The sequence below is a fragment of the Anabas testudineus genome, chromosome 21 (genome assembly GCF_900324465.2).
Source record: "Anabas testudineus chromosome 21, fAnaTes1.2, whole genome shotgun sequence".
Classification (NCBI taxonomy): domain Eukaryota; kingdom Metazoa; phylum Chordata; class Actinopteri; order Anabantiformes; family Anabantidae; genus Anabas; species Anabas testudineus.
Window position 1 is genome coordinate 1,367,221 of NC_046629.1, and position 13,826 is coordinate 1,381,046.

At 37.2% G+C, this 13,826-nt stretch overlaps 3 protein-coding genes across 3 annotated transcripts; 1 reads left to right on the forward strand and 2 right to left on the reverse strand.

Moving 5' to 3' along the window:
• Positions 1 to 1,384: 1,384 nt before the first annotated feature.
• Positions 1,385 to 2,296, reverse strand: LOC113173499 (olfactory receptor 13C2-like). The gene has a single exon (XM_026376923.1). It carries the CDS (start codon positions 2,294 to 2,296, stop codon positions 1,385 to 1,387), a length of 912 nt encoding a protein of 303 aa, XP_026232708.1.
• Positions 2,297 to 5,238: 2,942 nt separating this feature from the next.
• Positions 5,239 to 6,150, forward strand: LOC113173279 (olfactory receptor 6N2-like). Its single transcript, XM_026376683.1, has one exon. It carries the CDS (start codon positions 5,239 to 5,241, stop codon positions 6,148 to 6,150), a length of 912 nt encoding a protein of 303 aa, XP_026232468.1.
• Positions 6,151 to 10,048: 3,898 nt separating this feature from the next.
• On the reverse strand, positions 10,049 to 10,789 carry LOC113173280 (olfactory receptor 6N2-like). The gene has a single exon (XM_026376684.1). It carries the CDS (start codon positions 10,787 to 10,789, stop codon positions 10,049 to 10,051), a length of 741 nt encoding a protein of 246 aa, XP_026232469.1.
• Between the last annotated feature and the right edge of the window lie 3,037 nt (positions 10,790 to 13,826).

Consider the following 13,826-nt stretch of genomic DNA (forward strand, 5'->3'; position numbering starts at 1 on the left):
CATTATGTGGTCAGCCAGGTTCTGTAATGCTGTTGTCACACAGGCCTGAGGTGGAATGGAAACGCCAACGCCGACCAGAACAAACGAGGCAAACTCCCGAGATGAATAAAAGGGACGGCAGTTGATAAAAAAAGCACTCTAAGTGAGGGCTGCAGAACGTCTTCAAAGCTCTGACATCTGTACACCAACCTTCATTAATATAAACGCAGGTTCCGCCTCCCCGTGTTTTTCTGGAGAGCACGGAGCAGCTGGAAGCCGATAAGGTGTAGAGCACCGTCAGGGATGTTCTCACTGAGCCAGGTTTCAGTAAAGCAGAGGGCGGCGGATCTGTTTAAGTCCTTGTTTTTTGTTCTGAGGAGCAGAAGCTCATCCATCTTATTTACTAGGGAGCACATGTTAGCCAGGTGTATTGTGGCAGCATAAAATAAAACAAAAACACTAAAAACATAAAAAACGTAGAGGGTCCTGAAGAGCGGAGAGGCGAGGCTGCCATTTGAGGCGCCATCTTGGTCTTTAAAGGGAATTCCATTATGTATTAGCATTGAGCTAATAGGCCAGTTTTCAGCACATCATGGCACGATTTTGTTGTTATTTAACTGGGTTGGGATGCGTGTAGATATTTAAATTTGAGGTCAATTTTGTTTTTTTTAATTTGGAAATCTTTTGTTTGTTTTAGTTGTACACTGTTTTTTTTTTTCGTTTTGGGGGCAAATAATCGACATGTCCTGCATTTCTTCTATATTTTTATTTTAAAAAGTAAAACTTTGGATAGTTAACATTTGGATAGTTAATCATTTCAGGGAGGCTAAAATGACACACAAAATGGTCCAGATATAACCATGGCACAAAACATTTGAGCTTCAATGTCTTGTCCATAGATGTTTCAAAAACTGGCTAATCAATTTATTATGTACTGCTTAACTCAGGCTGGCACAAAATCATACAAATACTCTGAAAGACTTTTAACAAAGCTGAAACTTGCAATACTAAATCATCATAAATCATATATTTGAATATCTTTAGACAAACCTGCATGGAGACAAAGATGACAGGCTGCCAACATAATTCTCAATTTTAATTTTGTTGGGAATTTTCTAAACGCTTTGGCTTGAAAGTCTAAATGGCCCAACTGTTTGTTTTTGCTAAAGATTTTTCCTAATCCTAACCATTTTAACTTATTGCCTAACACTAAACTACTAAGATATCTTTGTCTTAATCTTGGGAACCCTCGTAATATAAACTACTTCTTGGCAAATTAGGAAGGATTTGTCTGTTACCACAGTGTTTAGACAATCTTGACAATGATTTGTCATTATACTTAAGGTTCTCTTGATAATTTCCAAGATGAATAGTGAAGAGAATCTTGAAGGTTTCAAACAAAGGCTTAACAGAATAGTCTCTTTAGCTGTTTGGAGATTTCTTTCATTTTTAGTCCATAAATAATTGGATTGAAAAGAGGATGATATAGAATTGTTTGTAAAGTTATTATGAAATGAACAGTTTTTGGAAAATCTGATCCCAGTCGAACTATAATAACATCAAACGCACACAAACAGGAGAAGCTGATTAAAACCAACAGATGAGGTAAACAGGTCTGTGCCGCTTTTCTCCTGACATTTCTACTACTTCGATATGATATTATCAGTATTCTAGTGTATGTAAATAGTATGAAAAGTACAGGCAAAATTGCAGTGATTGTCAGAGCAACAACACCAAATACAGATCGAGCTTTTGAACTCACACAATGAAGATTGTAAATTACATTGTTACAAAAAATTCCATTTAAAGTTAAATTACAGAGTTTCATATCAGCACTAAGTATTGCTAAGACTGCGATCTCACAAGCAGGTACAAGCCAAGCTAAAACCAGGAAAACATTAACAGTTCTTTTTCTCATGATAGTTGGATACTGCAGAGGTTTACATATAGACACATATCTGTCATAGGCCATAGCTGCTAACAGTAAAAATTCAGAGCCACCTAAAGAGTAATTGATGAAAAACTGAAACTGACAGGCTGAGTATAATATGATCTGTTTCTCAGATAAAAAGTCCACTAACAGTTTTGGGTAGACAGTAGTGCTGTAAAGAACAGAGTTTAGTAACAAAGCTGCAATAAAAATGTACATAGGCTCATGGAGGTTTTTGTGAATCCAGATAAGACAAATTATGGTGAAGTTAAACCAGATTATTAGAATATAAGCTGTAAACATAATTGAAAAATAAAGATATTTGTATTTGTCCATATCTACAAGCCCACCAAGAGTTATATATGTGACATTAAGTTCATGTTCCATTGATGGTCTTTAAAATCAATGTTCAATAATAAATAATTCTGATGATATAACCAGCATACATGAATAAAAGTCTTTCACTATAATACCATCATTCAACATGTACGAGTGTCTTATCCACTCACAGAGATTAAAAGAACCTGTACAGTATGTTCATGTACAATATTCAGAAAGTGAACTGTGGGAGGCTGTAGGTTTTTATTAGATTGTTTCTCTCTCTTCGAATCTCATTATTGTCTCCATCAAAACAGAATCTAATATGAAACAAACTCCTTCAAACCCTGGAGGCCTGAAGTTACAGCATGTTTACTGTCTTTCAGTTGGGCACATGTCCCAAAACACAACATTACACTGTAACATGAACTGAACATTAAAGTTTATTTTTCAGAAAGAGGTTGATGTCATATCTGGGGAACACCTGGTCTGTTTAATATGATCAGCATCAGTCCAGTTACTGAAGGGACAGATCGCATCTGTGAGTCTTTAATATAGTATCTGTGAATCTAACTGAGCAATCCAATACAGCAGTTCTGTTGCAAATTCTACATGTACAGATGTACAGATTCTCAAGATTTAAGGTTAAGGTTTCAGAAAGCCAAGAATCTTAATGCTTTATCAATTCAATCAAATTTCCTGCTCTAAATGACTTGTTGCAGAAAAGTGATCTTTATCATAATTCTGCTGATATTGCTGCTTGTTTAAATAAACATTGAAAAACTAGTTCCTGACTCTGACTCTTTGGCTATGGAGTCCTTTATCCAGCTCGTGACACTCCCATTCTACATTTGGAAACTCTAGGAACCACAAGTAAACCTGCAGCCTGAGAACAGAGAGTTCTGCTTGGAAGATAAGGAACTATGAGGTCTTTAAGATAAGATGGAGCCTGATTATTAAGGGATTTATAAGTTAGGAGAAGAATTTTAAATTCAATTCTGGATTTTACAGGGAGCCAATGGAGAGAAGCTAACGTAGGAGAAATATGATCTCTCTTGCAAATTCCACCCAGAACTCTGGCTGCAGCATTTTGGATTAACTGGAGGCTTTTTAATGAGTTATTGGGACATCCTATTAATAATAAATTAGAATAGTCCAGTCTGGAAGTAACAAATGCATGGACTAGTTTTTCATCATCACTTTGCGACAGGATGCTCCTAATTTTAACTTTAATGTTTCTCAGGTGAAAAACAGTTCTAGAGATTTCTTTGATGTATGAAGTGAAGGAGATATCCTGGTCAAAGATAACGCCGAGATTTCTTACAGTATTTTCTTACTGTAACTTACAGTACAGTTTCAGTATTGCTTGTGACCTCTGTCCTGTCTGAATTTAGGAGGAGGAAATTGGAGGACATCCAGGCCTTTATGTCTTTTAAGCAGCTTGAAGTTTGACTAATTGATTAGTTTCTCCTGGTTTCATAGATAGTATACCTGGGTATCATCTGCATAACAATGGAAATCCATTGTCTGATGCTAGTAGAAGATCATTAGTAACCTTTACCAGTGCTGTTTCTGTACTATGATGTACTCTAAATCCTGACTGGAAATCTTCATACAAGTTATTACTGCGCAGGTGGTCATATAATTGCTTAGAAACTACCTTTTCAAGAATTTTAGAGATAAAGGGCAGATTGGATATTGGTCTATAATTCACTAAGACCCCTGAGTCCAGATTAGGCTTTTTGAGTAGGGGCTTGACTACAGCAACCTTAAAAGCCTGTGGTACATAGCCTATTTGTAAAGATAGATTGATCTGATCTAATATGGACGTGCTGATCAAAGGTAAGACATCCTTGAGGAGTCTAGACAGGATTGGGTCTAGGAGACATGTTGATGGTTTAGAGGAATTAATTACTGAAATTAATTCAGAATGATCTACGGGGAGGAAGAAGTACGAGCGTGGTCTTACAAATGAATCTAGAGCTGTTGTACAGTCCATGCCGTATGCAGGGAGGATCTGATCAATTTTTTCTCTAATAGTTATGATTTTATTTGTAAAGAAATTCATAAAATCATTGCTGCTGAGAGTTGACAAAATACTAGGCTCAACAGAGCTATGACTCTTTGTCAGCCTGGCTACAGTGCTGAAAAGAAACCTAGGGTTGTTCTTATTTGACTCTATTAATGAGGAGTAATATGAGGTTCTAGCTATAAGGAGGACTTTTTTATATATTATTAAACTATCTTTCCAGGCTAGGCAAGATTCATCTAAATTGCTGGAACACCACCTCCTTTCCAGTTTATGGGATTTCTGCTTTAAGCTACGGATTTGTGAATTGTACCATGGAGCTAACTTCCTCTGACTCACTAGTTTCATTTTCAGAGGAGCAACAGTATCAAGTATTGTTCTGAGTGAAGCCCCAGTACTATTTACAAGATAGTCAACTTGTGTTGGAGTAACGTTAGGAGCACTGCCTTCTTCTGTCTTTTCACATGGCTCTGAAATAAAAGATGGAATAAGTTCCTTGAATTTGTCAATAGCATTTTCACATAAACATCTACTGTAGTGAATCTTATTCGTAGGTGTAGTAAAGTCTGGTACTGTAAATATAAATGGTCAGATAAAAGAGGGTTTTGAGGAAAAACTATGAAATGGTCAATTTCAACAGCAGATGTCAGAATAAGATCAAGGGTGTGATTAAAATTAATGGATGTAGTAAATTATAGCAGAACAGAGATTTGAGTAAAACATATTTAACAACATGTATTCAGATTGTTTACGTTAGTCATTCATTATGTAATGAGATCCATGGAGGCCGAAGCCGTCTTAAACATATTTCATTGGCTCAAATGGTTCTCCAACATTTGGGGATGAGCACATACTTAGTGCATTTCAAGGTGAGATTACAAAATAGCCTATATTCAGTATAGGAAATGTTATTGTAATCTTCAGAGTGAAATTTCTATTCTTCTTATATTATCTTTAATCATCAAAATAAATTTTACTTTTAATGGAGGGAGAACAAAATGCAACATATGTAATTCTTGATGGGTATGTGAATGTTCACAAATACAGATACATTTATTTTATGACTGTTTTTATTGTATATATTCTCATAATCTGCAGTAATTCTACTATTGTGTACTTGATCTGGAAACACCAAGACCTCCATGAGCCTATGTACGTTTTTATTGCAGCTTTGTTACTAAACTCTGTTCTTTTCAGCACTAATATCTACCCAAAGCTACTGATCGACTTTTTATCTGAAAAACAGATCATATCATATCAAGCTTGTCTTGTTCAATATTTTATGTTTTATACTTTAGGTTCTTCTGAGTTTTTACTTTTAGCAGCCATGGCCTATGACAGGTATGTGTCTATATGTAAACCTCTACAATATCCAACTATCATGAGAAAAACAAATGTCAGTATCTTACTGGCTTTAGCTTGGTTTCTGCCTGCATGTCAGCTCATAGGATCAGTAACAATGAGCGCTAATCAAAAGCTGTGTAGCTTCACTCTGAAAGTCATTTTTTGTAATAACTCTATTTACAAACTTCATTGTGTGAGTTCAAAAGTGATATCTATATATGGTGTGATCATTTTACTGAATATTGCTGTTATTCCTGTGTTTTTCATCGTTTTTACATATGTCAGAATATTAATAATATGTTATAGAAGTTGTGCAGACGTTCGTAAAAAAGCTGCACAGACCTGTTTACCTCATCTGCTGGTTTTGACCAATGTTTTTGTTTTAATAACATATGATGTCATTACAGTTCGACTGGAATCTGATTTTCCAAAAACTGCTCGATTAATTATGATTCTACAGTTAGTTTTGTATAATCCTCTTTTAAATCCACTTATATATGGACTAAGAATGAAAGAAATTTCCAAACATCTACAGAGGTGGTGTTGTTGACATATAATGCATTAGTGTTATGGACACTGATACATTTATATATTCTGTGATTTCTCTAATGTTGTAATATTTCTAACACTTAGTAAAAAGTCAACAACTTGAAAACTCTTTAAATAATCTGGATTTTCTCTAAGTCCAAAGTTTTGTACTGTTTTTTCATTTCATGTCCCAATGATGTCATCAGTGTTTTTGGTTGTACTGATTAGGTCTATATAAGTAGACTTAAGACTTATGATCATTTAATTACAAATTATTCATTTTAAATTATTCACATTTGACTACAATTTTAAATAATTTAAATCTAAAGCAATATATCATTAATTTGTCTTGTCATCTTAAACAGCTTTTATGTCATTATTGCTGTCTTTTTTTTTTTTTTTTTTTGACTAATTTAATTAGGTAGTGCACAAAATGAACATCATACACTGTAACTTCAGATACACAGTCTTGCCTTCAGTGTTTAATCATACATATATTTTTTATATTTTATATTTTCCTAAGAGATGAGATTTTCTCCAGAAAATGCTGAATGTTCTGATAGAAAAGTTTCCCAAAGACTGGTTGACTGGCTTGTGAGGGCCTGGAAAATTGCTGGGAAATCAGTTAATCCAAACATCATTTACATTTACATTTACATTTAGTCATTTAGCAGACGCTTTTATCCAAAGCGACTTACAAGTGAGGAACAAGGCAAGCAAACAAAATCTAAGTCAAGAAGAAACAACATCAAAGCAAAGTGCTATCGAAAAAGTGTTTCTGTTTCAAGAGATGTTAGAAAGAAAGGGTAGATTTTTTTTTTTTTTTTTTTTTTAAGTGCAAAGGAAGATGCGGAAGAGTTCTGTTTTCAGCAGTTTTTTAAAGATTGCAAGTGAGGTGGCTGAGCGTGCAGAGATAGGCAGCTCATTCCACCATCTTGGGATCACTGAGCTGAACAGTTTTCCTTGGTGTCGACTGTGTGGTGCTGGTACCACCAGACGACGTTCCATCATCACTAAATGTTCACAGATGCGATTCAGGCTATTGAATGTGGTCGTATACACAACTCTCTCTTATACTGACCAAATGGTATGTCTGATGTATTTCTCCTCCACAGCCTCCTGGATTACTGACTACCTGACAGACAGACCACAGTTTGTATGAATGAGAGGTTGTCTAAGTGTGAGCAGGTGATCAGCACCAACAGGGACTGTCCGCTCACCTTTCCTCTTCACCCTGTAGACCTCTGACTTTCAGTGCAAGTTCTCAGATGACTCTGCAGTCGTAGGGTGGATTAGTAAATTAGTAAACACTGTCTCCATTTAGGAAGTGTAGGGGAGTTCACCTTGAAAACAGACTGGACTGGAAATGCAACACAAGGCTATGTACAGAAAGGAACAGAGCAGACTCTACTTCTTGAGGAAGCTTAGGTCATTGCATGCATGAAACAGATGTTACAAATCTCCAGAGTTTCAGATCCAGTGACAACAACACACTAAACAAACTATTCAGGAAGGCTGGCTCTGTGCTGGGAACCCTTGGAGCAGGTTGTTGAGAGTAGGATGCTGAACAAGCTGAACAGCAGCTGGTCAAACAGCAGAGCAGTTTTAGTCAGAGACTTCTTCAGCTCCGCTGTGATCATGAAAGGTACAGGAAGTCATTCCTGCCAACAGTCATCACCCTATACAATTGCTATATTCAGAAAGTGGAGAGCTCTGCTCCAACCTAGCCAAACCAGCTAGTGACATACTCAATAATCCATTATATTGTATTATATGCATTTCTGCATTCGTGGTGATGCACAACATTTCAACCTACAACTGTCAAGGCCTTGGCCTTGTCATAATTCAGACTGTTCATTAACATAATGCTGTTCAGTTGTCGGGAGTCAATGCAGCGGTGTAGGGTCTTACATTTTTAGTCCACAAAGAACTGCTGATGAATATGGCCTGACAATGCCAAATAGATCTATATAGACCTCAGACACACAGATAAATGCTGGGAACCCTAACCCAATATGATACCAGCAGCCCAAGCAACATTGGTTGGGGAGGGGGTGCTAACAAAGCTATGGGTAACCCAAAATGACAGCTTGAGGCCATTGTCCTGTTGGAACACAATTGTGTCCAAGTTTCTATGGTCTAGGTGATGGCTAGAGGTTATGCTGAAGAATCACCAACAGTCTGTAAATAAGTATGACTATAAGACCATGCTGACATTATGTTAGGCAATTGACTTACTGAGACATTAGAGGATCTACAAGACACTGGTATCATACCCTCCCAAAACCTGCAGAAGGCAAGCAGAACAACAGAACAATCACCACAATGCCCACAAGTGGAGGATTTGGAAGAGGATGTGTAATCACAACAAATGGAATTTACTGTCACCATTCAGGCTATAAACACTGTACCTGACACAGAGAAAAAAAAGAGAGCACTGATGGAGTGGAGCAAGAATAGTCTGCAAACTACCTAATCTGTGTTTCTAGTTTTACAGGAGACATGGTCAACTTAAAATCAGTCCGTCCACAATCAAAATGTAGACTTTGCTACAAGGGGAACTACAACATTAGGCGTGATTTACAGAGACATTAGAGGCATACAGAGAAGCCACCCGCCCCCACCTTGGTAACTTAGATCACTTCTTTGTGATTCTAATACCTGCATACAGACCCCTGCCCACACTAACAAAACCAGTTGTTGAAAAGATCAGGGTCTGATTAGGGGGGTTGTAGTAGCACTCCAAGACTACTTTGAGAGAACTGAATGGCATATGTTGAATATGAGGAGTGATAACATCTGTTTTAATGCAGGTCCTGACAACCTACCAGTTTGGTTGTTCAGAGAACAACTAACACCCATCCTGACATTTACAGCACCTCGTTGAGCCACTCTGTTTTCCTCTGATGCTTCAAGATGACAACCATCATACTAGTGCTTAAGACATCCATGGGGTCAAGCCTCAGTGACTACTGAGCACTCATCCCTCTATAATGAAATACTTGGAGACACTAGCCAACACACTGAATATCAGTGCCCAATGACTGTGTATTTAGTCTGTTGCTCCTCTCATGACCATCACTATGCAAAATACAGCGCAAATCACATTATTAAGTGGTTAACTGGTCAACAGTGATCTCCAAGGCCCAACTCAACAACTGTGGTGCACATCACATATGAACTGACATGGACCCACAATACCTCCTCTTTAAATAAGAAAGCCCAGCAGCAGCAGCACTTCCTGTGGCAAATAAGAAAAGTGGACAATAGTGTCCACTGCAGCCACCCTGCCCACCCTGCCAAACCACTGTAGATAAAGTGGATGTTTTAAAAGTGTATATTTTATTTTATCTTATATTTAAAATGTTTCACTTATATATGTATGTGATGTGTGTGTAAACTTCCAGCTGCAACTGTATATTAATTTGAAATTGTTTTCTTGTGAGGAATTGCAAACATGTCCAAGAAAATAAGTGTTTTTTAATTTTTGCAATCAATATACAAAAAATGTATCTGATCATCTCCACATGGAATACCTGTGGTGTAGGTATTACCTTTGTACTACATATTGGTTATTGTAATCACAGTAAATGTTTCTACAAAGTCAGACAGTAGAAAAGTTCAGACTGTGTATCTCTCTATGGGTCTGCATTTGAACCGTTAATTAAAAACAAGATCAAATATTCATAATGAAACTTGGTGTTGGTGTCAACACATCTGTGAAGCAGACTAACGATTTGTAATGCATTATGCGTATATAGACAATATATATGTGAAATATTAAATACTTTATAGGGATTAAAAACATTGCAGCCATTTTACAACTGCACAGAATTAGCAGTATAGATCATGGATGAATAGATGTATATCTGTGTGGTCTTATTCTAGGAAGTCATCTGTGTTTATAACATTAGTTCATTTTATCTTGATCTTTTGAGATGTTTAGAAATTTCTTTCAATTTCAATCCGTATACAATTGGATTCAAAAGAGGATTGTACAAATCAAACTGTAAATTCATTATCAAATGTGCAGTTTTCAGAATATCAGAATCCAGTCGAACTGTAATAACATCCCATGTTCCCAAAACCAAATAGTTCATTAACACCAGCAGGTGAGGTAAACAGGTCTGTGCAGCTTTTTTCCTGACTTCTCCACAACTATGATAACATATTATAAGAATCCTGGTGTACGTAAAAATGATGAAGACTACAGGAAGAACAACAACAGTTATCAAAGTGATCACACCAAAAAGAGATATCACTCTTGAAGCTACACAGAAAAGTTTGTAAATTGAGTTATTACAAAAAATGACTTTCAGAGTGAAACTGCAGAGCTTTTGATTTGAGCTCATTATTGTTAATCCTACAAACTGACATGCAGGTAAAAGCCAAGCTAAAGTGAGAAAGATACTAACAGTTCTTTTTCTCATGATAGTAGGATACTGCAGAGGTTTACATATAGACACATATCTGTCATAGGCCATGGCTGTCAACAGTAAGAACTCTGAACCCCCTAAACTATAAAGCATATAATATTGAACAAGACAGTCTTGATAAGATATGATCTGTTTCTCAGATAAGAAGTCGATCAACAGCTTTGGGTAGATATTAGTGGTGAAAAGAATAGAGTTCACTAATAAAGCTGCAATGAAAATGTACATAGGCTCATGAAGGTCTTGGTGTTTCCAGATCAAGTACACAATAGTAGAATTACTGCAGAGTATGAGAATGTACATGATAAAAACAAACACAAAACAAAGGTATCTGTACTTCTGAAGTTCCATATGCCCACCAAGAATTAAATATGTTGTATTTAGCTCTTCCTCCATTAATCACTTATAATAAAAACTACAGATTTTTCAAAAAGGCAGAAAGAGAAATATACAAAGCAAAACTGAGAGAATATGTTTTACTTTAAAAACTCCAACTTCAATACTGGATTCTGGATGTACTGGATGTTGTTCACTGTAAACTGACATTCATATGAATTTAGTACATGCTCATCTACAAATGTTGCAAAGAGAACTGTTTGAGGTTCTAAATACTTTTATCTGGCTGCTTCGCCCTCCACAGATCTCATTAATATTTCCACCATGAGTGACTAACAAGTAAACAACTTTATTAAACTCTGGAGGCCTGAATGAATAGGCATTGTTAGAACTCTGTAACTGTGGCCTATGCCATGCTGACTTAACATTACAGAGTTTTTGCTTGAATATCCATAATGACATTTCAGATATCTAGAATTGCATTTTTACTTGTCAAAATAATATTGTGACTGCTCAAAATTGTATAAGATACATTACCGGGGTCTCATGTGCATAGCAATGGGAGTCTATGGAGTGCTTCCTAATAATATTGTCTTAGGGAATTGGTCTTGGAATCGCTGCCTGGACGAGAGAGAGGCATCTTTAGCTCAACCTCTCCAAGACAGAAGTTCTTGTCTTCCCAGTCAGACCTTCAATGTAAAACAACATCAGCATCACCATAGGGTCTTGAGTGATTGTTAGTCTGCAAGGAACTTGGGGTGATCATTGAGGATCAACTGAACTTTACCGACCATATCTCCTCTGTCTCATCCTCAGGCAGATTTGCCCTTTTGAACATCACAAAGATCACAGCCTACCTTTTGGACTATACAACACAACTCATTGCTCAGGCTCTGTTCATATGTGGTCCTGACTACTGCATTGTCTTACTGACAGTGATGGTGTTACCAGCTGCTTCATCAAACCTCTAGATGATCCAAAATGCAGCAGCACATCTAATTTTTCACATCAGTCAAAAAGGACGCGTTACACCATTTCAGATCTCTGCACTGGTTTGCTGTAGCTGCTGCATCAGGTTCAAAGCCCTGACTTTTTCCTACAAAGGGGTCAAGTCAACAGCACAGGCCTACCTGAATTCCCTCATCTAGGTCTACAATCCTATCCGGCCACTGCTCCCTGCCAGCGAATGAGGTCTTGTGGTCCCCTCACCTCAAAAGATCCCAAGCAAAACATTTCAGCTCAGTGGTTCCATGATGGTGGAACAACCTACCCACCTTTGCATGCTCAGCAGCCTCACTCTCAATTTAAAAAACAAAACTTTGAATCTTTCTCTAAATTTAAAACCTTAAAAAAGGCATAGAGTGAAACTGAAACAGCTCTCCTAGAGCACTTTACTTCAGTTCTTCTCCTTGTCTTAGATACGTTGCCTTGTACCTCACTTGTAAGTCGCTTTGGATAAATCAGGTGACTCTGGACCATCTCATAGTTCTGCCTGTCTCTTACGTTCTTCTCTTTCCACTTACTCCAACCGGTCGAGGCAGATAGCTGCCCACCCTGAGTCTAGTTCTGCTGGAGGTTTCACCAAAGGAAGTTTTTCCTCTCCACTCTCTCCTGGTGCTGCTCAGTGGGGTTGGTTTTCTATATAATTCTGTATACAGTTATATTTTGAAAGTTCTTAAACCTTAAACACTGTAAAGTGCCTCGAAATGACTTCTGTTACGATTTGGCGCTATACAAATAAAACTCAATTGGAATTTAATAGAAGTGATTTTAGTATCGACATATCAAAGGTCAGGAACACCTTCAGGGTGCACATACATGTGCATACACAGTGCTCCTGACTGCTGTCCCAGTGCTGAGATGTGCAGTCATACATTGCAACATTTCTTTATTGTAGATGGCCTATTCATACTAAAGGCCTTATGTTTAGGTTGTTCTTATGTCCTATTCTTGAGAATCTCAGCAATGTCTTAAGGGGATTTCTTCACATTTGGCATAAAGTAAACACAAGAACAAATAAATCGAAGGTGAATTTGATATCATAGGAAAAGATTTCCCTCTGGGATTAATCAAGATTTTTTAATCATGAATCTTGAATTATTATCAATGCTATATCTCAGAAAACCCTAGGAGGAATATCACATATCATTACATCATGCACAAATGTCTATTTGGACTTACGCATAAAGTTATTTGAATACATGAACGTTGTAACTTCACAGGTTCACAGAGGTTGACAACTGTTGCACAATTCTAGTTGTGTCCTCATCCCGGGAAAAAATCAATATTTCAGCTTTCATTTCCAGGTGTTTACATCTGGATCCAGGAACCAGCTTAGAAGATTACACCTTTTGATTGAACCCATGCCAAAAATGGATGGATTCAAACAAAAGGTGCTATCTTCTAAGGTTGTTTTCACACCTCAGGATTTAGTTTGATTAAATCGGACTCAAGTTTGTTTTCCCTTTTAGTGCGGTTCATTTTGTCCGGTGTGAACACGGTAATCGTGAAATAGTCGTGAGGAGGTGAAGTGTCTCACAGACACCAGGTCTGATGACTCTGCAAGCGATGTAACGTAATAAACAATAACCAACGGGATGACTAATCCGTGTTAACATTAATAGAAAACTCATCTCTCTCCTGTCACACGAAAGTGCAGTAGTCTACAACACTTCATCTTCTTCCTGTATTTACTTTTCTGTTCCCGCGGCAGAAACATCCGACCAATAAGCGGAGAGGACGTTCTCGCGTAGTTTGAAGTGACGTGTTTTGGCTCGTTTGGATTTTTACTCGGTGTGAAACGAAACCGAACCGAGGAGAAACTGCTCCAATGTTACAAACTCATCAACTGATTCGGACCAAAGCAAATGAATTAAGGTGTGAAAGCATCCTAAGTTTAGATCAGATCCAGATCCAGACGTGAACACTT

Coding starts and splice junctions, on each gene's coding strand:
- LOC113173499 (XM_026376923.1), bottom strand. CDS start 2,296: ATGGAACATGAACTTAATGTCACATATATAACTCTTGGTGGGCTTGTA.
- LOC113173280 (XM_026376684.1), bottom strand. CDS start 10,789: ATGTACATTTTCATTGCAGCTTTATTAGTGAACTCTATTCTTTTCACC.
- LOC113173279 (XM_026376683.1), top strand. CDS start 5,239: ATGGAGGGAGAACAAAATGCAACATATGTAATTCTTGATGGGTATGTG.